This window comes from Amblyomma mixtum, chromosome 5 (genome assembly GCF_055824585.1).
Source record: "Amblyomma mixtum isolate Tamu chromosome 5, ASM5582458v1, whole genome shotgun sequence".
In the NCBI taxonomy this organism is placed as follows: domain Eukaryota; kingdom Metazoa; phylum Arthropoda; class Arachnida; order Ixodida; family Ixodidae; genus Amblyomma; species Amblyomma mixtum.
The window spans coordinates 48565645-48593382 of record NC_143016.1 but is presented as its reverse complement, the minus strand read 5'-3'; the positions used below and the strand labels follow the sequence as shown (position 1 = coordinate 48593382).

At 47.8% G+C, this 27738-nt stretch overlaps 1 protein-coding gene across 1 annotated transcript; it reads left to right on the top strand.

The window, feature by feature from the left end:
* Nucleotides 1-588: 588 nt before the first annotated feature.
* Nucleotides 589-18158, top strand: LOC149342044 (arylsulfatase B-like). The gene is made up of 9 exons (XM_089542073.1): nt 589-1008; nt 2410-2569; nt 4102-4214; nt 7532-7642; nt 8562-8690; nt 10416-10542; nt 11046-11345; nt 12802-13286; nt 17463-18158. Exons 1-9 carry the CDS (start codon nt 694-696, stop codon nt 17610-17612), a joined length of 1890 nt encoding a protein of 629 aa, XP_089398199.1. The 5' UTR covers nt 589-693; the 3' UTR covers nt 17613-18158.
* Nucleotides 18159-27738: the final 9580 nt, after the last annotated feature.

Below are 27738 nucleotides of genomic sequence, written 5' to 3'. Positions count from 1 at the left end.
TACAGACGCCATGGTTAAAATGGTGGGTAGGGTGCCTTAATTTGATTGTGTCAGTGTCCCGCCGGCAGCGGCATGGGGAACGTCGCAGAGCTGTTCACTCGGGGGTACCTCCGCCGGGTTCACGACGAGCAGCAGGGGGTTTGGATGTTCTCTTTTAGAAGCACAATAACTTGACAGCGAGGTGAATGCTTCGTAATGAATACAGAAGTTATTGTTACTGTAGTTTTTTTTTTTTCTCTCTGTAGAGAGTAACCAGCAGTATGACCCCTCACTGAAAAGCCTTCAAAGTTGCCAGTTCTATCATTTCGCGACACCACGGTCTCGACAAAGTCAAACACGCGTATGTCCTAAATGTGCGCCTGCGTGCAGAGCATCACTGTTTTGTATTGCGGCTGGAGAGCAACCGTTGTTGCCAATAGCGCTGGGAGTAGTTTTTTTCCTCTTTGGCTTTTTTTGTGTTAGGGACTTATGTGTTAGAGAGGAGGACAGATCACTCATACTCAGTTTAGGTTGATGCTTTCAGCTTCGCCCTCACTCCTTGTAATTTAGCTGCCCTTCTCTGAGTCAGCATCGCAGCTGCTTCCTCCCCATACCGTACTGCTGCACACGCAAAAACAATCGCCTCGTTCCGAAGCACCGTGTGCGCGCTTTTAGCGGCTGCCGGAGCTTTAAGCCTACATCTTTCATGTTAGAATGGCGCACCATGTCGGTGGAATTTTCACTGCGTCTACCATGGAAATTGGAAGCCCGAACTGCGCTCACGAGACTGTACAACCAGTTAGCCGAACAGGAAAACGTTGCAAACCCCATCAAGAAAAAACAGTGCACTTTTCAGGACACGGTGCAGATTTAGCGCTTAGCTCGGCGAACGAGACGAAGAAACAAAATTACAGGTGGTCTTTAGTGAGGGCGTCGTTGGCGATCGTGGTGGTTCTCGCAGCAATGGGAGTGATGTGGCCTTCTCGGCGGAAGCAACCACACATTGTTTTCATACTGGCCGATGACCTGGTGAGTCCAATAGACTGCTGTTGTAAAACAATCTTTCATATTTATTTGCAGCAGTTCTCACTCTCACTTGATGGTTTATTATTAAGCGTGTAATTTGAGCAGTTAAGAGTAAGGTAAACTATTGCAAAGCCTGTGCGCCAATTATAAAAAGATAAAGTAATTTTTCCTCGAGCAGGCCAGTCTGGTGTAAAAGTGAAGAGCTTTTAACACCTCGAGAAATTTTAAATGAGGAACCACAAGCTAAATAACAATCAGCATAAGCTCCATCACAATATATGTTTTGTTTGTTTGTTCTTTCGTTTTGAGAACGATGCTCACTTATTCCGACTGTTTGTGCAGTTGCGCTCTTGAGTGGCTACTGGGAACGCCTGAAAAGATATTACGGAAAGATATTAACAGCTTTTCTTAGGCTAAGCAAGCGAGACTGTCACCCATGACATTTTTACAATTCCTTCGTGTGCACCAGAGCCAAAGTTATATGGTCTTTAGTCAAAGAATCCACTAAAACCACTAGGACTGCTACATTCTTTTAATACGGCGCACTCTGCGTAATCAGCAGCGCGCACACAACCTACTTGTTGCCTGTTTGCCTCCGATTTTGGCTTGCATTACCAACGCTGCCACTTCCTCGAACAAAAATAAATTTCATAAACTAATTGGCCGTGACGTTGACATTTAAATATTTTCCTCGTTACTTTTGTTCCTTGCACTTTTGGGTTCGATCCCGGTCGCGGCGGCTGAATTTTTTGGAGGAGAAATTCGAGGCCCGTGTACTGTGCGATGTCAGTGCACGTTAAAGAACCCCAGGTGGTCGAAATTTCCGGAGCCCTCCACTACGGCGTCTCTCATAGCCTTAGTCGCTTTGGGACGTTAAACCCCATAAACTAAACTAACTAACCTTGCACTTTTACGACTGCTTCGCGTCCTTTTTCGCGCTTATAAACGTGTTATTTTAAAATTTGCATTTTCAGAGCTTATTACTATTTCAGTGCCTGCCTATGATTTGCCTTATAATATTCTCACTCTTGCTTTTTTGTATATTAGGCTCAGGTGTTTCAATTATACTACCATGCTACTTCTTGCCTGTTGATAGCACATTTGTTAGTTCTAAATGTTCCTAATATTGCACCGTACACTAGCCCCCCTACCCCAACCCCTCCATCTTGTAATACTCTCTGAAGAGGGCCTTTAGGGGTTGTTCCTAATATGCACGGCGCAAAAAAGACCAGGATGACGCAGCAGACGGGACTGGCTCAAATTGTCGTCCTTGTTTTGGTTTTTTTTTTTTTTTGAGCTAGAAACTCGAACCAAATAGCCTGAACCAAGCTTTCGTTGCGCCTTTAGGGGGATCTTGAACATAAAAAAAGTAAAAGCAAGAAAGCTTTTGGTTCCGCATGGCAGGGATGGAACGATCTGAGCTACCAGGGAATCCATCAGATCAGGACGCCAAACATCGACGCCCTTGCGTGGAACGGTGTACGCCTCAACCGCCTGTACCACCTGCACCTCTGCTCGCCGTCGAGATCAGCCCTCATGACCGGGCTCTACCCAATACACAGTGGTAAGAACTGTTCAGGATGTACAGACGCAATCACACTTGCCTAGAACGCTCTAACAGTATGCCTTGGAGCAAATCAAGTGAAATCGTATCACGGCGCTCTGGTGCAAGAATTATCAGTGAAAATCAATAACTGCTTTAGAATTTCGATTTATTTCCGTATTCTCGACAAGTGTGATCGGTTATGTACAGATTAGACCCCGGTTACCGGAAACATTTAATTGAGCGCTTGATTTTACGCCTTTTGGGGGTGTTTTTGTAGACATAGGAGTCTTTCTAATCGTGGGAGTCTTCTGGTAGGCAGCAATCATAGATCGCAATATTTTCTAGCCCGCCAAAACTAGCCTATATTTTTCAGTTTTGTTTCCTTAATTTTATTCAGGTCATCGACGGAACTGCAATTCGTTGAAGGTGGTTTTCTCATGACTTGCTCTTTCGTCAGGAGAAACGCTTTTCCTTCACAGGTGCGCTAAGCAGCTTACGCTTGGAGCCCACATCGACCCTGAAGTATAGGTCACACGTGGCACGAAATTCTGCGAATCTGTAGCGGTACTTCTGGCGAATTTCAGCTCTCTCCCTGCAACAGCTGCTCAGCCGTCCACGAGTAAATTATCGATAAACAACTGTTGAATTTTTAATTGTTGATCTGCTACTGAGGATCTGGTGCTCACTGACTTGCTACCATTGATTTTTTATTGTTGATTTAATATTTTCATCCACTGCTTTTGTCTACCACGATTAACGAATGCTTGGGAATACACAATGTGCGAAAAGCTCAAACTCAATTTACCGCCACAGGGTTAAATAAATCAAAGTTATTAATCTTCCACATTTCTTATCACCATTGTCTGAGCAGCTCATAACTTTATCTTATCTCCTTGGAACTTGCTGTTTTCTGCATGTAATTAAAGTTTTCGCTCCCTACGTTCAATAAAAAATCATGCAGTGAAGAGAACTGAAATGAGTGGGCCCAGAAAACTATTATTTTTTATTCAAAATTCACCCGACACCTGAGCTTGGCTGCATAGCGTTCGGGTGCTCAGCCCAAGGACGCGAGATGGAATCCTGGCCGCAGCGGCCGCATTTCAAAGCTGACGATATGCTAAAACGGCCGTGTGCTGTGTGGTCTCGGTGCGCGTTAAAGACCCCCAGCTGGTCGAAGTAAACGCGGGGCTTTCCAATACGGCATCCCTCATAACCCATATGCGGCCTGGGACATTGCTCCTGTTACCTTATCATTTGTAACTAAAGCTATGTTTTCTGGTTATCTGAACGATGAGCGCGATTACGTATCAATAAAACTGAAACCGTAGTAACGTCTCGTATCTAGCTGTGTGATATGACTCAGTTCCAAATGAGGCATGACCCATTCTGAATAAGTGCAGTGGATGTCATTGCGTATTGGATAAGCGCACCGTAAACTGGGTTTAAATAAATTTAGGACTATACACTTGAAGCGGAACTATCGCACCGCATTCACTGGACGGAGACAATGAGGTGTTTGTCATTTATTTGTGTACCCTCCCTATATTCAGGAATGCAGCACTATGTCCTATTGCAAAACGAGCCTCGAGGCCTACCACTGCACTTCAAAACGCTGCCTGAATGGCTCAATGGCCTGGGCTACACGTCCTACATGGTGGGAAAGGTCAGTGAGTTTACTTAAAACATCGCGTATCCAAGCGAACTAATCTCACATTGCACGAAAATAGTTATTTTCCTTCTGTAAACATTTTATCTCCGTTAAGAGAGAAAAAGGCTCCGTGCGTGTGTTTTCGTAAATGGGATGGGAATACCCACCAAGATTTTTCATCGCTGCACAGATCGAATATCGCTGCGAATCAGAGACTACTAGATTTAAGCATGAAACATGTGCTAGGCATGCTGTTATGACAATGAATAAAGCGAGAGCTTTGCTTTGGAGGTAGCCATTATAGCTGTACAACATGCGTATTTGGCTCGTAGTATCATATTCCCATCTTCCGTATTGTTACCGAAGTACGCTTTCAATTACGCAGCTTTCGTTTCACGAATAATAGGCTGCCTGCCACGAGAACACCACTGAGGTCGCAGCTGCAAGTAACGATGGTGCGTGGCCAGGTCACCATGTGCGGCATGCAGTACATACTGTGCTGTGTCTGTCGACTAACACCTGCGTCAGAAATTTCCGCAGTTGCATTCAGCTGTTGCGAATTCCAAAGGAAGCCAACGGATCAAAAAAACATGACACTTTCAGCAGCACAGTAAAGGTAATGGCGGCTGCACAATTCGTGTCCACCTCGTGTTGTTAGGTGGCTCGTTGCTCTTGCAATTTCCTTCCCCGTTGTAATGAAGCCACGTATTGAGCCACGAAATGAAATGAGCAAACTGACATGTCTTGCGATAACAGCGGTCACCTCCTCGTCTGCCTCGATAGCAGGCGCTTCCAGAAAATGATTCGACAAAGAACTTGAATTGGAGCTCGAGTAGTATAAACATCACTTCGGCTGCCGACAGTACATTTCGCTGTAGCCGTTTTCTATTTAAAAAAAAAGATGCCCAGGCTTAGCTTGGTTAAGCCAAGAATGCGCTGCATATTGCGCGGTCTTTTTGCGCGAGGTATTGCTCGGCGGCACTCGATTTTCTCAGCAGCTTTTCCTCCGTGACGTATGGATGGATGGATGGATGGATGGATGGATGGATGGATGGATGGATGGATGGATGGATGGATGGATGGATGGATGGATGGATGGATGGATAGGAGCGCCCCCTTTGAAACGGGGCGGTGGCAACCGCCACCATGCTCAGCCGTTCTTTCTTTATTATTATTTTTATTTATTTATTTATTTATTTATTTATTTATTTATTTATTTATTTATTTATTTATTTATTTATTTATTTATTTATTTATTTATTTTTCTTGTTTACTGTGTTTGCAATTCTCACCAATAATCGCCACCATCTTTACCTACGGTTTTTCCTCCGGCTGTCGTGACGTCACGTCACGTGGTTTGGTGGCTGCCCGGCCACGCCCAAGGGCTGAACTGAGTGACTGCAATATGCTACGCATAAAAGAACTGACCATTTTATTTGAAGCAGCTCCTTCTGCTTGCCTTTATTTAACTGTCCAGACTCACCGCGTTTATAGCTCCAAGTTTAAAGCTTTGTTAGTCAACTTGGGACATTTATTCCGTTATTTTTTTATAAGAGAGTGGAGAAACTCATCCGCCGAAGTCGATTTTAAGCTTTACATGGCAATGGTGGCAATGGTCCCGCCCAAGTGCCGTACAGTGTGAGGAACTGAACGTGCGGAGCGTGCAGAAACAGAAAAAGAAATTAGTTTTGTAGGACAACTTTATTTACACTGCTCAGCCGAAGGAGACAATCAAAAGTGGGAAGAAGTAGGCCAAAAGGAAAAAGAACTGAGTATTAACTACAACAACGGTCACATTTCGCTCTTTAGCCGGGGCGAGCGCCGTCGGGACCGGTACAGCATGTCGTGGCTGGCAGCTCCTACTCTCACATACTGGCCTATAGAGACTTTGAAGGAGTGGACCGCGGAATGTGATGTCATCGATTCCAAGGAGGCATATGTAAACGCAGATACTTAAGTTCGCACATATTAAGGCGAAAGCCTTTAATGCCTCATACTGTTGTTAGCAGACGCGTCGTCAGGAATGTCGACAGACGCGTCGGCAGGAGTGTCGACAGACGCGTCGGTAGCCGTGTCGACAGACCCGTCGGCAGGAATGTCGACAGACGCGTCGGTAGGAATGTCGGCACGCGTTGGCACCCGTGTCGACAGACGCATCGGCAGATTTGTCCGCCTTTCGGCGTCACTGCTGAAAAATAAACTGCGCCGAGGGTGGGAATCGAACCAGGGCCTTTGGCATTTGAAGAGGAGACGCTACCACTCCGCCAACGAAGGCTCAAGGTTCCAGCATGAATAAAGGCGCATCTAGTGAATGCATAGGTTTCATAAATAAAATAAAAGGAATAAAGTCACGAAAAGGAAAATAAAAATAAGAAAATAAGCAAAAATAAAAACGAAATAAAATAGGATATGAAAATACAAATAAAAAACAATAAAAACAAGATGGGAGCAAAAATAAAAATAATATGAAAAATAAAAAGTAAATAAAAACAAACAGTGCGCCAGGAAACGCTTTCGCCTTGCAGCACTTTAGAGAGCCAAAGTGCCCCCTGAATTTTTTTTACGCCCCTATAACTACCCCTATTGCTTCTTCGCACGCGGGGGAGGAGTGAAATAGCTAGGTGCTTCTCATCGTATCTGTTTTGGTAAAATGCTGCAGAGATATCGCTGGGCTAAATACTTTTTCTGGGCGTTTATTCACGCAGCCAAAGCGATTCGGGGACTTCCCTAGGACCTCCTATAAATTTTCACATTTGAAATGCTTGCAGTAATTTTCCGGCAATGGCTGCTGGCAGACACTGGTAGAAATTCTATAACTTGGCAACGGCGCTATAGTTCCCCCATTCACCTGACTTCTAATTAGAGCATTAGCATGGTTGGTTATGGCCATAAGGCATATATAGGACGGGCATGACGCCATCTTCAAGATCTGCGACCCGTGGTGATGTGACGCAAATGGCCTTGAAAGTGGTTTACCTGGTGGAAGAAATGTGACAAGGATCGCTTTTTTTAATGTTGTTGCCCCCGCTACTCTACTGAAGCTAACGTAGCCAATTAACATGTAGCCACGTACAAGGCAAGATGGGAGCATCTTCAATGGGTGCATCACCAAAAAGTATGAATAGAAAAACCCGTGGGCTATTCGGCCTCTTTTTGGAGGCCTATGGATGTGAAATATTCATTTGGCTATCAAACCACACACCCTTCAGTGTTCAACTGAGCTCAGTCACCACTTTGTTTTCTCCTGCGCACAAAAAGATATATTTTCAAAGAGACTCCTTCAAAGCAGCATGAGGTCAATTAAAGTGGGTGCTGAGAATTTGTTTTTACAGTGGCATCTCGGCTTCTATAAGTCTGAGTACACTCCCACCAGACGAGGCTTCTCCAGCCATGTGGGATCCTGGGGCGGTTTCGTGGACTACTACAACCACGGTCGGGATGCGGTAAGCTAGTCTTTGATGGTTAAAAAAAAACAGCAATAGACGACTCTGAGCATGTAGAGACAATGACCAAACTGTGCGTTCCGCTTGTTTCACTTGTAAAGACAATTAGCGGGACTGATATAAAAGTCCTCAAAAAACAAGCTCATATAGTATATAAATGGTTAGCATCAGCTCCACTAGTTCGGCTCACTTTTTCGTTATATAGCGAGGAACTGCCTTGAATCTTTCCCCACATGTTGGTCGGAAGATAGGGGGACGGAGTGAGAAAATATTGGTGTAATTTCTGTATGGGAAAATTTCAGGCGGCTCTAGCCCTTCGAAAGTCTAGGCGACCACAGGGAAAAGAATGCTCTCATGTAAACTTTTTGTTATTGTACCGAGGAGATAGATGTGTGCTCAAACTTCTCCATATTTGATCAAACTATTGAACAATAAAGTTAAAGGGTGAGAGCAACGAAGCATTAAACGAGGTATAGCTGACCCCATTTCAAATGTCCTAGTAATAACGATTGCATAAAGAAAAGACTACTCAGGAAATTAAGAAGAGAACTCTCGGCTGATTTCTCTCTTTGCAGGCGAGGATAAAAAAAAAACAGAAAAGGATACAAGGAATCAGCTATGAAACTAATTTCTGAGTCCTGAATGCTTTGGGAGTCTGATTCACGGAAAATATTAGGATAACTATTGGTATAGCGTTCGGGCACATGGAACCGTAGCGAAACAATTTAGGGCACACGTAGAAGTTACTGCTCCAATGTAAACATAAATTATAATAAGAAAGTGACAATGATGATGTGGTCGAATTCCTGTACAATACCCTCTAGATGCTTCGACTGATGCTTCGCCTTCATAACCATCAGCTATCAACGAAGCACTTAGTGCCGAAAAAAAAAAGTTAAGCCATCGTTTTTCTTCACAGCCTGGTATGCCACATGGGTTGGATTTTTTTCGAGGCCTCGAGCCATCTAGGGCCGACGATGGAGCTTATTACACGAACATTGTCAGCGAAGAGGCCGTGTCCATAATCAGAAACCATCCGAAGGAGAAGGTGAGAACACTTTCTTGTTTTCGTGTCTGCCGAGGCAGTGTCTTCAGAGCCAATAATTTCTCTTCTTCTAGCAGTTAGAATAACACGGCAGACAGGAGGTCATAAATTCTCAGGTTTTGAGGTGCTTTTAAATGTTGGTCTATGAGTTACTAGAACGTGCGTACCTTCACAGAAATTTCCGAGCATCTACACACCAAATTTATTACAGGTTCGTAGGTTTTTTATGTGTGCATGTAGGCACGTGTAGCATAACTGCCCTGCCAGAGCGCTAGCGAAGAATATATCGACGTGCTTTTGAAAATGGAAATAATGGAGCATGCGGGTAGATTTGTCAACGTCTTAGATTTTTGAAGTAATTTGCTTCCGGCTTCGGCGCGTCCTGGTAAGTAGCGATATACAACCACAGCTGCAGCCGGTACTCAAGGGAAAGGTTTGATTTGGTTTCGTTTGGTTTTATAAATTTAACTCCCCAAAGCGACTCAGGTTGTGAGTGATGCGATAGCCGAGGTCTCCGGATAATTTCGACCACCTGGGGCTCTTTTTCGTGCCCTGACATTGCACAGTACACGGGCCTCATGCGAAAGAGATTCCCCATCTACAGCTAACGCCAACGAGGCCGGGTATTACTGTCATTTACCGAGAGCAGCTTGTTAAAAAACGGAAATGACATCGGCCACATCTGTTCGCACAGACAGATGCGCGAAGATATGCGTTATTAAGACAGGCTTTAGAAGAGCAAGGGCGATGAACTCTGTGCTGTGGCCTACAGCGGCAGGATACTCTTGGGGTGAACACTTTTCTGTAGGGAGCTTACATTTGTGACTTCAACATTGCTTCCCTGCTCGTTTTAAGCTTTAAGCAACGCTCGTTTGAGTGTTAAGTTTTTAATATCGCTGCGGAAAAGCAATCATTGAGCCGAGTCTTCCTGTTCACCACGAGCGATGTATCAGCGTCGTTAGCTACACATGTCTCTCATCTAGGGTCCTCTCAAGGATGTCGCGGTACAGCAGGTGTACAGTGCCCGTCAACCTGGCAGTGTACGTTCCGCCGCTCCAGCAGCGACACGCCTGTTGGTCCCTGTCGTTTGTTGTAAAAAGAGCTTAAATACAGAGCAGTCGATCAAAGACGTCTCTATATATACGTTAAATTGGGGTCTGTTCTTCATAAATAACGTCAGAAACATCCGGCGATAAGTTTTCTTACGACGCTTCTTGAAAACAAGGGTGTCAAAGCACTTTTTAAAACAATTTTCATGGCATTCATTGAACAAGCACAAATTTGGCACAGAAAAAAATGACATAACACAACTTTCAAAGGTGTTAAAATTGAATCAATAAGGAAATTCTGAAGGAACCTTTCGCGCGAGAACCTTTAAAAGGCCTAAGAGATTCGAGGTCGCAGGTTCTTTTGCCGATAAAGTCTGTGCCCCTATAGCCGAGGGCCTACGATTGATACCAGTGCACCGTCTAAAAAAACTGGCGACCTCAGCGGCGTTTGCAGGCACCGAAACTGAGACCTAATGCATTAGTAACAGATTCTACGATGGCAAGATTTAGTCAAGAAAATTAGCGCAGCTTCAAAACTGGTGCCTATTCAACTAAATATAGCACAATAGCCGTGGATGCAACGGAAATCATAATTTTTTCTGCCATCAATTTTAGAGCACTGGCTGCTGGCTTTTCACGTAGAATACATATGCATGGTAAAGCCTGCATGTGCCCGCAGCCCATGTTCCTCTACCTGGCTCATTTGGCTCCTCACTTTGCCGGCGAGATGGAGTGTCTCCAGGTACCTGAACGATACGTACGAGGATACGAAGGCATAGGACACGTCAACAGGACACTGTACGCAGGTGAGGCATACTACAAGACGGAACTGTGTAGCCAGCAAGTGCACTCTAATACAAGGGTGCGCACAAGGATTGCGCACCATAATGATAAACAAAGACACCTTCTACATAGGAGTAACGGTCGCTATACTATTCTACTCATACCGCATCAGAATTCACTGGTACCTTAATAGCATCCAGCCACACATTCTATCGGACAGTTTTATCATCTTTCAGCTATACTGCAGAGCTCAATGTTCTTGCATTGCTCTAAATGAAGCAAAGTAATCAGTAGCGTTGCATTTTTGAGTTGATGCCTTAAGAGGATGTCGGAGAGGCTTCGACCTCTCCGCCTGGCTTGGAAGCCGTTTGTCACTTCTGGAGTCGTTCTCCGCATTACCCCGGTTTTTTTTTTGTCGCCTGGCAACACTTACAGCCTAACAAATCGAACGAAGGACTTCACCGTGGGACGAAGAGTTATTGCCAACTATCACAGGGGTACTATCTTTCTTTGGCCATATCCACAGGCATGGTGTCTGCTCTGGACGAGTCTGTTGGCATGGTGTTCGCGGCACTCCACGAGAAGGGCATGCTCGGAGACACCGTAGTTGTGTTCACATCGGACAATGGCGCTGCGGCCACATCTTATAGCATGGACGCTGCCTCTCCGTGGCCCTTGAAGGGAGAGAAGCAGACACTCTGGGAAGGTGGAGTCCGCGTGCCCGGCCTCGTGTGGACGGCTGATCCCCTCTGGTACGGGCCGGGGTCTGTGTACGAACGCCTCTTCCATGCGACTGACTGGTTACCCACGTTGTACGAGATGGCCGGTGTGTAACCCTACCTACTTTGTGCACGTTGACAAGTGAGACAGAGAAACGTGGTCACACTCTAAACATGAATATGCCTATATGGCAGTAAGAAGGAAGTAAGCTATCCTCTGGCGCTCTACTTTTTATGAAATGGAGTGCTCTAGAGGAGAGTACTCCATTTTTACTGCTATCTGTTTAGAGCGATGCATTATGTCAAAGCCTCCGGCTCGAAGAGGGCTGGCTCCCTTGACAACACAACATCAAGGCAGATGTTAAAGCCACAACGAAGTACCTAACCAGAAAAAGTCACTTCTTTCTTAAAAGTGTGTAAAGAGTGTGTGTTCTAGTTTGATGCCAAGCGATAACAAAAAATCTACCCCGGTCCGAATGGACTACTCTATAAATATACAGCACGTAATAGGGTGGTGGTGTTCTTCAAAAGATGAGCTGGCAAGGCCTAAGCAGCCTTGGGCATCCAAACAGTTTATGGAGTATGCCAACATGATTAGCCAGCAGCCAGACTTTAAAGCGAATCATTTTAAAGATACCTGATCATGATCGTGCGCGGCATTGCTTCGCTCATATAGCAAGAGCACCTTCCACGAGTGGCAAGCCACCACGAAGACCTGCTGTCTCCGAGTCACTTGCTTCCTGACATAACCGTGAGACGTGCCCTCTGCACGGCAGAATACGTTATCTTCCTTCCAAGATATGTGAGGCTTGAGTACGCGCTGCTCAAGGCCTAAGTGCACGGCCTAAGTGCCAACAAAGGGTCCCAAAATTCAATTGCAAGCGCACTGGAACAGATATCCATTTTCTTTAGGTGTTCAAATGGTAGCAACCGTTTCCTCATCAAACTTATCTAGTCGCGTCCACCATTTGAGAGCTTTAGCACCTTCGTAGGGTTAATACTTCAACTACGAGAACTAGGACCGCGGTAAATGTCGCTAGCCAAGCACGGCACTGCGTTACCGTACTGGCCGCACGGCTGTCCGGCAGCGCTCAAAAAATTTCTGTTCACGGCTGGCTTGTCACCTGAGAGTGAATTTCAGCAAGAAAAACGCTCGCTATTTTTTTTATAATTTTGATAATTTTATATTGGCGCGCGTTGATTCATGAGACAGTTTTAAACGGATGGGTAACAGTACGGCTGATACGGTAACGCGTTGGCCTAACTACTCTTACCGGGCTTGCCCAGTCGCATTTGTCGTACAGTCTTAGTTACCGCGAAAAATCTTTGCTGTCTTTCATGGCAATGCTGCTCATCCGGAACCACACAATAGCCAGATATTTTTTGGAAGTAGTGTATTTTACGTTTACACAAACTGCTCTCCGACGGATGTGTACCGCTCCTCTAAACGATGAATTCTGCCCCGCTGCTGCACCTCTTCTCTATTCTTCTTACAGATGCAAAAAAAAAAAAAAACAAGAGCTAGAGCTAGAAATTACGTAATGCTGACAATTTACCTTACAGGGGGATCGCTGGGGGACCTTGGCCCCGACTTGGACGGCGTCAGCCACATCCGGTCTCTTCGTGATCCGAAATCTTCAGTGCCAAGGGATGAGGTGCTGCTGAACATCGACCCCATTGAGAACCACTCCGCTATAATTCAGGACCAGTACAAGCTCGTCATCGGCACCGACTTCGGAGGGCAAAGCGACCGATGGATTCCTATTTCTGGCACTGTGGATCCCGACGGAAACGCTGCCAGTCGGGCCATGGAGGCTTGCAAAGACTCCGTCGTGACAAGAGTTCTCATTAGCCATGGTTTCACGAGGACTCAGTGCGGCGAAAAGGAGCAAGCACTGCCCATTGGTGGACTCTACTCTAAGCCACTGGAGTGTGCAAGAGTGAATGCGCAACACCGCACAGCCTGCGACTCAACGGTGGCGCCCTGCCTCTTCGACATAATTGAAGACCCATGCGAGTACCACAATATTGCCGACGAAAAACCAGAGGTATTTCATACTTGAGTTGATGGTTTACTTCCGCTACCCCTGCTCCTGAGTGCTTAAGCTACTTTTCTCGTGTTTGCAAATGAAGGTGTTGTAGTAAGAGAAAATAAAAGAATTAGATGTTTTTTTATTAGTTTCTAACAAATTTAAGTCTCCAAATCTCCAGCCACTCGAAAGCTGAGGATTGCCATTGAGCGTAGTCAACGGTAAACTGCGCAAGATAGAAAGCGCCGTGATAAACACCTTGAATTACCCTATCTCATGTGTAGCTATGGCCGGGTTGCAAGAAATAAGCACTTTTATTCCCGAGTGCAGTTCACGTGAGTCGCGAAGAATACCGCGCGCTATCGCGCGGTCGCCGCCTTGGAGGAAGGTGGGTGGTGAAAACATTTATTAAGAATGAACAGGAGGTATGTTCGGATCAGCCCGTAAGGGACCGATCCTTACAAACACTAGGTGGAGGTCCCTAGTATGGGACCCCAGAGGCGGTGGCCGCCGCCCGGGCGCGCCCGACTAAGGCTTGTTGGGCCTGTAAGTCGTGGCAGCCGAGCAGGGTCGCCTCCCAGTCCTCCCGGGTTGGGTTGGGGATGGAGCGAATAGCGGGGTTGGAGGGGCAGGCCCATACCATGTGATAGGTGTCAGAAGACACTGCACTACAGTGCGGGCAGCTGCCGCTGAACGAGGGGTCAAAATGTTTTAGCGCTGCCGGGCACAGCAATGTATTGGTGAGAAGGCGGAGAAGGAGCCGCTCAACCGCCTTCTTCAGGCCTTTACATGGGCTTGGGTAAAGGCGATGACAATTTTGATAATATGTTGGAATATCTTTGAATGTATAGACCGGATTAAAATCGGGTTCCTGCTCGGATGGGGAGGAGAAAATAGCCCGGTGAGAGAGCTCGCGGGCGGCTGCGTCTGCTGCCTCGTTTCCTGCCAACCCCTGATGAGCAGGGGCCCATATAAGGTAACGGTGTGCGGGGTCCGTATCCCGTATGCAATTTTGGTAGATTCGATAGGCTAGGAAGGGAGTGCAGCTTTGTTCGACGTTCCGACAGGCCCCTCGCGAGTCGGTGATTATGTATTTTGAATCGGAATGTGAGGCCGCGAGAGCAATCGCGACCTCTTCTGCTCGTGTTGCACTGCTGGCTCAGGAGGTGAGGCCGTTAACTGTGTTGCTGTTGTGAACTACCGCGGCCGTGTACCATGCCCCGTGGTGAGGGCCGGATGCGTCCACGTAGTATACATCTGTTTTGCTGCCATAATGTCGGGCTAGCGCTTCCGCTCGTGCCAGGCGCCGACCATTATGGTCTTCGTGTGACATGTTTGCTGGAAGAGGCCGCACGTGGAGGGCACGTCTCCACAGTTCTGGGATGCGAAACCTGTCTTCCATTGGAGGGGTGTGTTGGATATGGAGTCGAGTAAGAAGGCGGCGACCCGACTCCGTTAGCGACAAGCGCGTGTACTGATTTGTAAGGTGCGCCTCCCGGAGCTCCCAGAAAGTATTCACCACCCCTAGAGCCATAAGCCGGCTGTTTGAAGTAGTGATGGGGAGGTCAAGGGCACGCTTAATAATTTTACGAAGGATGACCTCAAGCGCATCCTCCTCTTGTTTCCGTAGGTGGAGATAAGGAGTCGAATAGAGAATTCGACTGGTTACAAAGGCGTTTGCCAGCCGCAAGGCATCCTTACTTCGTAACCCCCCGCGTTTGTTGGAAACCCGGAGGATCATGCGGCCCACCTGATCCTCCACCTTACGGAGTTTGGCCAATGTAGTGTCTGGCCGCCTGTGTTTGTGGATGTAGAGTCCTAGTAACCGTATCTCTTCACTTTCGCGTATGGTACCGCTCTCAAGAGAAAGAGAGGTTTTAGTTGTGCACCTCTGCGAGAGGCGGAGGTGCACAAATTCCGATTTTTGAGGGGAACATTGAAGACCGCAGCGACGGGCGTAGCGGTCTACTATCGTCGCCGCTGTTTGCAGGCTGGTTTCAATGTCCCCTGTGCTACCCTGCGTGGCCCGCAGGGTGATGTCATCGGCGTACAGGGCGTGCTGCACGCCGGCAACACCCTCCAGCTGTGCCGGCAGGTGCATCATAGCCAGATTGAAGAGCAGCGGGGAAAGTACCGCCCCTGGGGGTTCCCCGCGTGCCGAGTAGGTAGTGACCGTGCTCTGTATCTTGTATTCGGATGTAGGATAGGCGATCCATTAAAAATTTCCTTATGTATCGGAATGTGTTGAGACCACAGTCGGTCTGGCTTAGGTTAGTGAGTATGATCTCGTGTGTTACATTGTCAAATGCCCCTTTAAGATCCAAGGCGAGTACTACCCGGTCATTATGGAGGCATTCGAGGGGGCCAAGGATTTCCCGATTAAGTTGCAGGAGGACATCCTGTGCGGATCTGTGCGGGCGGAATCCGAAGATGGTTCTTGCAAAAACATGATTGTGTTCAAGATATGCAGATAACCTATCCCGCACCATCGTCTCCATTAGTTTGCCCACACAAGAGGTGAGAGAGATGGGGTGAAGGTTATCTGAGTCAATTGGTTTGCCTGCTTTAGGAATAAATGTGACCAGAGCCGTTTTCCAGTCAATTGGCAGGGGGGTGTCCCCGCGCCAAATTGCATTGATGTAGTCGAGGAGGGACTGGTATGCCAAGTCGGGCAGGAGGGCCGGGGGTGGGAGTTAAAGAGACGAGCTGTCAGTTGTGACTGCTGTGTGAACACTTCTTCGTGAACAGTGAGAAATGCTTTTTATCCGTTGTTACGAAGAATGAATATAAACTCGGAGCATGGCATAAGTTCTTGTCTCACTTTGTGGTTTTGGGGGAGGCAAGCACTGTAAGTTTTTCTGTGCTCTTTCTTTCTCTTTCTTCCGTACTTCTTTCACTCCCTCCTTTATCTCTTCCCTTACGCCGTGGTTCGGGGGTCCACCGAGATATGTGAGACAGTTACTGCGTTATTTCCTTTCCTCAAAACCAATTTATTTATTCATTAAACGCAAAAGGAAGCTCGTGCGCTGTGCGATGTCAGTGTACGTTGATCCCTAGGTGGTGAAAATTATTCCGGAACCCACCACTACAGCACCTCTTTCTTTTCTCACTCCCACGTTTATACCTTCCATTACGGCGCGGTTCAGGTGTCCACCGAGATGTGAGAAAGATACTGCGCCATTTTCTTTCCTCAAAAACCTTTTTTTTTTCAACAACCGCGGAGTAACACGCCTTTTATTATTTTTTCATGTGGACTACATCCGTACCTTTCACAGCGTAGCACATATTGTATGAAATGGAGCATAATTTTACTGGATAATTCTTCTCATCTGTAATTTGGCTCAGTCATTCTTAGTCATCTTTATTTCGCTGAGGCATTTTTAGTCATCTTTAATTTTGTTGCGCCATTTTTAGTCACCTTCACTCTTTCAGAGTACTCTTAGTCCGGCCTATCTATCCTCTCTCCAAGAAGCATAAAGAGGAACTCTCCTCTCTCCACCCGGAGGCTTCACACAGACGCAGATGCCAGAGAGTTCCTGCCTTCATTGCTCTCATAATGCTATCGCATTAGACTCTGTCCTGGCCAGGACTCCAGGACCCGTACCCCCGACAAGGACTAATTTTTTATCAACTACGATGTTTCTGCGAAAACTGTATAGCTTTTCCTTGTAACCGTCTGGCTGCACTTGGCTGAGTGCTAATGAGTAATTGCTATCTTAATAAAATACGATTACATAAAAGTTTTGAAACATAATAAAACTAGTGAATCCCTTCTAGACTTTTTTCTTTTCTTCAAATTTAAACAGCGCCAACTTTTCAGACGAATACACAGATAGACATGACAGGACGTGTATTCGTCTCGTTCTTTAAATTTGAAGAAAAGAAAATGCATCACCAACTAGCCCCGCAACGTGTTTTACCCTTCTAGACGATCACAAACTAAGCTGATACCATCGCTGTAAGTAAAAAATAAAGCTCTCCGCACTATTTGCGTTTTTTTTAATGCAAAGTAGAAATTCCATTGAAGCAAAAAGGTTCCGCCTTGAGTAAGTATGAGAGAGCGGTAGAGAGGAGTTGTTCTCCGGTATGAGTGCAAATTTCAGCAATTTACTTGTATGAATTTGACTACTGGCACCCGTGCTAGCCTTTAGTCGTAGGAACGGCAATATAATGACACAAAGGTTTCTTGCGCAGGTTACGCGAAGACTTCTATCTCGTCTGGAGTACTACGAGCAGACAGCCGTGCCACCCGGAAACCTGGGGCCCGACGAACGCTCGAATCCTTCTCTTCACAACAACATGTGGGTTCCATGGGGCGACGAGGATTCCGTAGTGGTGCAGTAGGGTTGGACGCATTGCCACTGGGAGCACATTGCACCTGCTTGCAAAAAAAGTAGGGGTGCCTACAAGGCTCGTTTTTGTAGTGAAGTGGACGTAGAATCATTCTTTATGTTTCCAACCTATACAGTTGCTGTGGGCCGTAAACGCATGCTGCGAAACTGCTCCTCCGTTTGGACATGGGGCAGTTGAAAAGTTAAATCATAGCTAGCTGCATATCCCGGGAACTCCTGCAGCGGGTGGACGTTAAAGAACGAGACCACCTCCTGGGTTTTTTTTTTCCGTCAATTTGTTTCCCACTTTTGAACTCGTGGTACCTTTGTACCTGCGGGAATGTGTGCGCTTTACTTTCGACACCTTACTTATGGTTTTTTTTAATATAGCGTTCATTCCTACATTATTACAGGTTCCAGCGGAAAGTGGCGGAAGCTGCTAGTTGACCATTTCAGTTCTCACCTAAGTTCATTTGTATAAATTTGACGATTGTGCCCTGCCAGGGCTTTCTTTCCACAGAAATCAACTGCGAAGTTCAGTTCTGGCATGTTGGTCGTGGCTGCCCGTCTCTGAACAAAGCACACAAATATTCGAAGCGTCTCTTGGATGCATGTTCGCGAGTTTGTGCTGTTTTAATACATTTCTCTTCTCTCGCCTCATTTTCCCGATAATTGGGACCACAGGATTGAAGTCTCTTTTAATGTGGCTTACTGACGAAGGACATTCATCTTGAAGCTCTTCAAGAAGTACCGCATTGCCGCTTGCATCACTGAACTATCCAATGGAAGCTTGTCACCTCTAAGACATATCTCGAAGGCGCAGGGAAGAAAGTAAAATAATATGTAGGCAAGAAAAAAAATTATCCCATGAGCTAAAACCAGAAGGCTTTGTGTACATTTTGTCCTTCATAATCAATTCATTCAGAACGCGCACCTTTATAAAAAGCTACTGAAACGATTTCAGACAAGATAACTTTTATTCCGTGAATGAATGGACGAGCGTGAATGAACGAACGAGCGGAAGAACGAATAAATGAAGAAATAAACGGAAAGAAGGTGCCACAGAAGCTTGCGCGTATTACACGAGCAATTCTGTCACATTTACGTGCGAATGTTGAACACACATAATTATTTCGTTTTAATGACAATAATAGTAATAATAACTTAATTCGCATCACGCATACGTGATGCCGGAGGCCTGTGCAAAAGCTTTCATAATGGCAGCTTGACATGATCACAGGCACCCGCATTGCCAACATCATGCAACTTCCCACTCATTCGTTTCAGCACAGAGGAGAAAAAATAAATGGACGAAATCCAACATTTAAGAAACCAGGAGTACTATTTTCATGTATTGAACTACACACCATACAAAAAGAAACAGTTCACATTCACAATCAACAAACAAAAGTTATTAAATGAACAAAGATAATCCACACAGAGGCCTCATTTGAAAGATTGAGCATAAAATTCGATCAAGAGTTCACCGCAGGAAATGGAAGTACAACCCGCCGTGATGGCTCAGTGGTAAGGCGCTCGTCTACGGCGCTCGTCTACCGAGCCGGAGTACCCGGGTTCGAACCCGACCACGGCGGCCGAGTTTCGATGGAGGCGAAACGCAAGAGGCGCCCGTGTGCTGTGCGATGTCAGTGCACGTTAAAGATCGCCAGGTGGTCGAAGTTGTATGGCAGCTCTTTCTCTCCCACCTTCCTCCCTTCCCTTAGGGCGCGGTTCAGGTGTGCGCCTAGATATGTGAGACAGATACTGCGCCATTACCATTCTTAAAAAATCAATTTATTTATAACAAAAGAGGAGCAGCGATAGTACTGTGTTGTTCTCTCGTTTTAGCCGACATTTGGAAATAATGTATAAACTTTTTGACTAATTTGTTCGAAAGCTAATCCCGATTCTCCAAATCACCGCCTTAATACGCTCCTGAATACGCTCCTCAGCCTCTCATTTCCGGGAAAACTTACAGCATCCAAGCTGCACAGCGCGAGAGAAACGAATGATGAGAAAGATGAAGGCTGCAGCGCATGCCTTTTTCGATGTGCACAGCGCGAGAGAAATTGTGGACGAGAAAGAGGAACGGAGGACAAGCGCTATTAGAAGTAAATTGTACCAAGCATCACGAATAAAAGCCCGTTCAGGCATATACAATTTGCTATACTACAAAATTAACGAACAGTACGTTATACATTCCGTTAGAAAAGGAGTACTTTACCTTTTGGGGGCCCCGACGTGAACCGGAACACCGTCGGCACCCCACCAGGTAGTAGCCGAGGCCTCGTTTCGGTTCGGGAAAAACAGAAATCGGTAAAGAGGGACTGCAAAGTCAGCTGCCTGGAGAAAGTTTCCATCTGTTCTTTCTTAAATTTATCCCCTATTGGTGGTATAACTTGCGCTTAGAGGGGGGACGTGTATCACAATAAACAGCATAGTTGGTGAAGCTAGCGCAGCGGGACGACACAGGGCTGAGAAGACAAGGCTCTGTATCATTTCTGTAAATGCCGTGTGTAGCGACGTTCTGTCGTCTGCTGGTGTCGCCCCATTGCGATGCAATGGACCCTTATTTTCGAAACGTCTTTCCCGAAGACTTTGCTGGTCTCCTCATGCAGTTGACGGTGCTACAGGTAGGCACATCGTCGCGGAAAAAGACGAGAACGGCAAAAATACGAAACGCCAAGAGGAAAACGAAAACTGAAGAACCGTGCTAAGGTCAGATTTCGTGCACTGCCAAAGGCTGCCTTCCGGGTCAAGGCCGCTTACTTCCGGTGGCTTCACTTTCGGGCGCTCCGCATCATTAAGAAATAACAAGTAGCATCGTGATGAAACGAATGAAGCTTCTAAAAATATAACACCAATCACACCACCATGGATCTCCAAAGACAAGAAAACAAAAACGGCAGCTACAACAAAAAATATCCTTTTTTGGTCTGAGCCTACGAGAACGAAAAAGAATAAAGAGGAGGCTGACAGGACGGCAGGCCTCACTTACCAGCGCGTGCCGTCGCGCGGCGCCTTGAAAAGAAGACGACTGAGCCCAAACCTGACAACGTATTAGGCCCTCGGTCCGCTCGGACAAGAATGCCCGAAAACCATGGCTTCGCAGTCCCGGAGTCAACAGAGACGAGAGCAAGCACGAAGCATGAGACCATACACACTGGTAAGGCTCTCGACTAATAACATCCGGTGGTTCTGTGGTTACAGCATCCGGACTCAAGTATAAGCGCAAGACAGATGCTGGCCGCTGCAGTCACATTTCGTTATAGGCGTAGGGCACGCATCTCTTCCGACTAGCATGCTTTTAGAGCACACTGAACAGCCCGGAATGGACGACAAAAAAAAAAAAAAAGATTTTTCCACACGGCCTGTGCCATAGCCCAGAAAATAACTTTTCTTTACCGAACTGAGCTTATTCTATATATGCACGGAGCGATCCCGGCCGCGGCGGCTAGAATTTCTTTTCTAGGGGCCCGTGTACTGTGCGATATCAGTGCACGTTAAAGAACCCCAGGTGGTCGAAATTTCCGGAGCCCTCCACTACGGCGTCTCTCATAGCCTTAGTCGCTTTGGGACGTTAAACCCCATAAACCAAACCAAACCAACCAATTCATTAAAGCTATGTATTTCCGCTTTATCAAGCTGTCAAAATGAACGTCAGAACTACCTGCGTAAATGACTTTTGCTTAGTGTTTAGAGCGCTCGGCAGCTGAGCCGGAGAACCCGGGTCCAATCCAGGTGGCCTCGGGCGGGTTTCGGTGGAGACAGTGCAAAAAAAAATTCAGGGGGCACTTCCATGGTCGAGTGCGTACAGGCGACAGCGTTTTCCGCACAACTTTGCCTCTGTGGCATTGATGACGTCACGACGTCACACACAATTAAGTACTGATGACTAAGTAAGGACGAATTACTAATTAATGACTAATTACTGATTAATGACTAAATGCTAATTAACTGCTAATTAATGACACTTAAGCTTCGCCTTTAGGAGTGGAACGCGACAGCGTGTTGTAGCGCTGCCAAGGAGTTCACGGAACGCCCCCTTCGAACGCAATGCTTTTTGAGGAAAGGAAATGGCGCAGTAATTCCCTGTCATCTCGGTGGACACCTGAACCGCACCGTACAGGAAGGGAGGCAGTGGGAGTGAAAGAAAGGGAAAGAGGGGTCGTAATGAAGAAAATGAAATTTGTATTTGAGGAAAGGAAAGTAAGCAGTAACTGTCTCACATATCTCGGTGGACACCCGTCATGCGTTTGAAGAGGAAGGGAGGAAGTGGGAGTGAAAGAAGAAAGAGAAAGAGAGGCCGTGATGAAGAAAATTAAATTTTATTTGAGGAAAGGAAATTACACACTAACTGTCTCACATATATCGGTGGACACCCGTTAAAAGCGTGACACATCTGCCGACAATCTTCTGCTGACAGCCTTCTGTCGACAACGATGAGGCATTAACCGCCTTAATACCGCCATCGAGCACGGTACGGTGTACCGCGGATGATGTGCGGTGTCAGAACAAGTCAAAAAATCCCAGTTGGACTAGTTTAACGTGGAGCACCGCTACCGCGTCTCTCATAATCTATCGGTCGCTTCTGGACGTCAAACCATACAATTCGCAGTCCTCCTTGCTTCAGTCGAAAGTTGCGTCATTATAGGTTTCGCGAGCGTCGAACCGCTGCGAAAAGGCGCCCATAAGTCGTGCGATGTTGGTTCACCTTGAAGATCCCCACGTAGTCGAAATTATTCCGGAGCCGCACGCCACAAGAGAGGCCATCACAAAGGCACACAGGGAGGAACATGTTTAAATCGACAGGCGTACAACTAGCCACCAGGTGCAGATGCAACAAGGAAGACATATCACGAGAAAGGCGGAAGCAGGTCAATATAGCACGAATACCTAAAAATAACCACCCGGAACTCATGTAGAGAGAAGAAAAATCCAGGGCTAAATACCTATAGAAAGCGTTTGAGAGCACTCCACACCTCAACACGGATGCAGCCGAATGTGAGGATACTGCGATGCGTATAGCAATCATAGATTACGAGCAAAACACCATAGCAAGTGCCACAATTCGAGAAACTCGCGCAGAAGGCGCGGAGGATGCTGTAGCAAGCAAGACCCACAGTGCCAACCAGAACTTAATAATCATAACGGATTCACAATGGAGATGTACCAGTTACATGATAGGGAGAATCTCAAGCAAAGCACTAAATATACTGCGGAAAGGAGCACACAAGGTGGCACAAACAACAAAAATTATCGGGGAACCTAAGGAGTTCTCATGTGTGAATGCGAGAGTAAGTGTAACGCTCACTGGATCATTGGTGGGTGGGTGGCGTCATACTCAAATACAGGCATTTATGCGCCTTTCTTTTTCTCAAAGCCAGCGGAAAGTTTAGACTCCGCTGATTTTTGAGGAAAGGGAAGACGCAAAACTGTCTGACTGGGGTTAGTCAGGAGGTATTGGGTCAGTGGACACCTCAGTCGCGCTTTCAGCTACGTGGCGATGGGGACGCCAGGGACCTAATGCTCCAGGAAGGGTGATGACGTCATTATCTTGCCGCGTTTAGACCACGGGATTCTCATGACGGCAGGGCTTTCTCCCATTAATTAGAAGGGCCCCTGAAAACGAGACCCTCCGAGGAACTAAGGCGCACACTCTGCCGCCCGAGGATCGGCAAGCCGTGCACTGCGAGAGAGGCACTCCAATTAAAGCCAGTGGCTGATTGCATACCAGGCTACATCACAGTATTACAAATTAGCCAGACTGAAATACCTGCAACCAAATAATCTTTGATTAGTCTAAAGAAGAGGAAATCACGATCAGGCGCTTTCAGACACAAGTACCCTCACCTTAGTTTATGCACAAGATACACCCAACGATATATTCGAACGCATGCCCATTCTGCAGAGAACACCAAGCTTATATTACACAGAGCCGTATATGGGAATATACGGCTCTGATATTACACAGTTTGGGCATGTACCAAAAAAATCGCCGACGATTACGTTACTTCCTAATACGAAATTTGAACGCACGTCATCAGCTGTTTCAGCTTTTCGATAGGTTGAGGCAAAAAATTCGAGCAAGTTATGTATGTACAGTTAGAGACAACTTGTTATTTTTCACACATATTCCTTCTACAAGAAACACTTCATTAACAGTTATTGTCATGAAGGAAGCTTTGTGGTCGGAGAAATAGATGGATATATTGTCAATGAACTGCAGAGCTCGTCGGATTTCGTCGCGGCCCACGTCCGTTACGGCAGCGACAGTGGCCTGTGGAGCTTCAAAGCGAAGTTTCACCAGTTCCTCGCGCACAAGGATTCTTGCAAGCTTCCGAAGCTCCTCGGCAGGCAGCGACATAGGCGTGTACTCGGAAGCGGCTGCTACAGTAGCCTGACGTCCGTAGTGCGCGCCTTGTTCCTGCAGAGAGCGCTCGATACCCGTTGCCTCCCTTGTAGGAAGGAAGGAAACAACTTTATTACACCAAAACAAAATAAAAAATCTTCCAGGGTGGTCCCCTACTGGTCCAGGAGTCCACGGGCTTGCGCTTCACGTAAAGCCCGATCCACTAGCCATTTCTGGCCGGCGGGCTGAGCGGTCCGTAAAGCAGACTCCCAGGAAGAATGAGTGGGATTGGGGATGGGGAGTACTGCCTTTGGGGAAGGACATTCCCAAAGGTAGTGGAAAAGTGTATATCTGGGCACGCCACAGGTGGTACAATCAGGAGGAAAGGTGGGGTGAAAGCATGAGAGACGGTGGGGGGAAATAAAACAGCCTGTCTGTAATTGCCGCCATGTGGCGCTGGATGAGGGCGACAAGGTACTGTGGGGTGGTGGCAGTGTCATGCGGCTGAGTTTGTAGAATGTTGTAATTTTATGATATGTATACAGGACCGATGTAGCCTCGTTCGTAGGGTTGGGTGCCTGATCATCCGGGGTCCGGGAGGAGAGTTCTCGGGCCAGCGCATGAACGCGCTCATTACCGGGGATCGAGGCATGCCCAGGGACCCACGACAGAGTAACCGTTCGGTCGAGAGAGGTGACTGTGGCAAGAATACGATGTGTTGCCGGCATCGCCACGCCCTTTAGGTAGTGGCGGTACGCGGCCTGGGAATCTGTGCAAATTACGGTTACGTTTTTGTCAATGGTGGAGTGGGCCAAAGCAAGTGCGATGGCGGCTCCTTTCGCTTCTGCAGGCGAATTAGTCCGGATAGTGGCGGCGGCCCCCACTGTGCCGTCTTCATAGGCTGCGACTGCCGTGAAATATCCTGGTTTCGAATTTTGTGCCCCGTCGACATAAAGGATATCGGAGCGGTTGCTGTATGTTTTCGTGTAATAGCTCGCTCGTGCCTGCCGCCTACCCTGATGGAAACTAGCGCTCATATTGCGCGGTAGGGGCTTCTGATATATGTGATCCTGAGTGCGCAGAGAGATTACGTAAGGTGTAGGACTTGTTGGGGTGGGAATGGGTGGATTGAGACGTAGCTGTCGCAGTAGGCGTTGTCCTGTTTCTGTGCGACTCAGGCGGACTAATTGGTTGGTGCGTTGAGCCTCTATTAATTCGGTCACTGTATTGTGGGTACCAGTGGCCAGGAGACGTTTCGTGCTAACCGTCCGTGGAAGCCGTAGGGCGGAGGTGACAGCCGTGCGTATTAGGATGTCCGCCTGTTGTGTTTGCCGCTGAGTGAGTATGTGGTATGGGAGGTGGTATATAATGCGGCTAATGATTAGTGCATTTGTCATATTGAGGGTCTCCCGTTCAGACAGCCCATGATTGCGTGCTGCCACCCGCCTGATAAGTGCAGCGACCTGTTTGGTCTGTTTTTGCAAGAGCTGTAGGGTGGTGGTTGCATCGAGTGTGTTGCTAATGAGAAGGCCGAGAATCTTCACCTGAGGCACAATGGGCACTGGATTGCCGTACATGTGTAGTTCGATCTGGGGGTCACTGGGGAGGGGCTTCAGTTGCAGGAGTTCCGATTTATTTGGAGAGCAACAGAGGCCTGTGTTAGTTAAATGAGTGGTGGTGATGTCTATGGCAGATTGCAGGATATCCTGGGCTGTTCCAAGGGATCCTCCCGTTGTCCAGAGGGTTATATCATCTGCGTATATGGCTGTGTGCAGCCCTGGGATAGCAGCAAGGGCCTTTGCCAGTGGCGCTAGGGCAATGTTAAAAAGTAAAGGTGACAGAACCGCCCCTTGTGGGGTACCCCGGTTAGGCAGGGGGAAAGGCTGGGAGGCAATATCCCCAAGGTGGAGTTCTGCCGTGCGTCCCTGAAGGAAGGCCCGAATATATTGCCATATGCGGGTGCCGCATCCCGTGGTGGCTAATAAAGTCGGACACTGTTCTTGCCAGGTCACGGACCAGTCCGGCAAGCTGCTCTTTTACGCCGCGCATTAAGTGGCGCACTTTCTTGGCCTCGGGCATAGCAGGGTCGGCCCGATTGAACAGTCGCATCATGTCATCGATGAACATCGCGACGCTATCGTTCGACTGCTGTGCTCTCGGGTGCAGGGTGATTTCAGCCTTCTCTTTTCTTTTGCAGGTGGTAAATGTTGCTAGCAGTTCTCGACGAAAAACCTCGCAGATGGTAAATGAAGCTTCCTGGATTTCGAACCACGTTTTGGCCGAGTCGTGCAGCGCAAAGTAGACGTTGCGCAATTTGCGCTCGCCGTCTCCCTAATTGAAACCCGCCACTCGGTCAAAGGTGGCCAACCAGTCTTCGACGTCCTAGAACCTGTCCCCGTGGAACGGTGGCGGCGACCGAAATGCGTGAAGGACGAATGGCGGGGCACTCCCAGTATGATGAGTTGCCTGGCTAGCCGCAGTGGATGTCATGGCTCTTATCGGCGCTGTCAGTTGGCCGAACTCCGGTTGTAGGCCTCGCAGACGGCGGCTCGGCTTGTGGACGGGTGTTGAGTCCACGCGTGGAGAACAGGCGTCAAGAGTGTCCTCGTAGTCGGAGTACATGCCCAGCACCTCCACCAAATATGTCACCGATAAACGGTTGAAGCACACAGACCAGGTTTAATTAGACGTTCTGGGCGTGCAAAAAAGCAGGAAGGTCGAGAGAGAGAGAGAGAGAAACTTATTTAAAGAGGAATTCGGGGCACGCCCCAGGGTCCCCGCACGACCCCACTGCACTCAAGTGTATATGTTCCTAAGGTCCATAACACTGGCAGCCCGGCCGGTGGCGATGGTCTGCACGGCCGGGTCCTCCGAGCGCAGCAGGGTCTCCCAGTCCTCCCAGGTCTTGAGGTTCTCTAGGTCCCGCGGGGGAGGGTCCGCCGGGCAGAGGGAAAGTAGGTGGAGGGAAGAAGCGAAGGCTTCTGGGCATAGGGCGCATGCCGGAGTGGGGAAGGAGGAATGATAGTGAGCTAGGGTAAGGGGTGAGGGGAGAGAGTGTGTCTGCAGTCTGCGCCAAAGTGTTGCTTGTTTATTATCTAGGGAGGAGTGGGGCGGGGGGTAGAGCTGGCGTGAGGCTCTGTAGGCTTGCTTCAGCTCGCTGAATGAGTGCATGCGGTCCTTTGTGAATCCCCGATCCGAGGCCACCCGAGCCCGGTTTAAAGAACCTCGGGCTAAAAGGTTGGCGGCCTCGTTTCCGGGATTCCCGGAGTGCGCGGGCACCCATATCAGCTCCACTTGGCGGGGAGGGGGTGCATCGGGCGAGTCCAGTATGCTAAAAGCAGGGGACTTGTCCTCGAGCAAAATTTAGAATCGCAGTTTTAGAATCACTTAAAATGTGCCGGGCTTCCGTGCGGGTGATAGCAAGGGCAATGGCGGCTTCCTCTGCAGCCTCTGGGGACGTGTCTGGAGGGAGAGGTAGTGTGAGGAGGGCGGATAAAGAGAAGTCCACCACAGCTGCTGTCGCTTCATCACCCGTGCAGGCAGCGTCCACCCATACGGCGTCCGGCTCGGGGCCGTACGCTCGATGGAGTGCCTTCGCAAGGGCTCTGCGGCGCTGCTCATGGTGGGACGGGTGCATATTCCTCGGGAGCGGCTTGATGAGGAGCTCCCGGTGAAGGGGTCGTGGAGGAAGGTCGAGCGAGCCCCTCGAATGCCCAAGGTATGGCAAGTCCCTGCTAAAACAGTTCGGCCGCGGTACGGCGCCACTGGATGGATTCGTACTGTGACG

What these genes read in the sequence shown, in the direction of transcription:
- LOC149342044 (XM_089542073.1), top strand. Translation starts at nt 694, where the DNA reads ATGGCGCACCATGTCGGTGGAATTTTCACTGCGTCTACCATGGAAATT. An exon ending in GAAACCATCCGAAGGAGAAG is followed by an intron (nt 8,691 to 10,415) that starts GTGAGAACACTT and finishes ATGTGCCCGCAG; the next exon opens with CCCATGTTCCTCTACCTGGC. An exon ending in CAACAGGACACTGTACGCAG is followed by an intron (nt 10,543 to 11,045) that starts GTGAGGCATACT and finishes CCATATCCACAG; the next exon opens with GCATGGTGTCTGCTCTGGAC.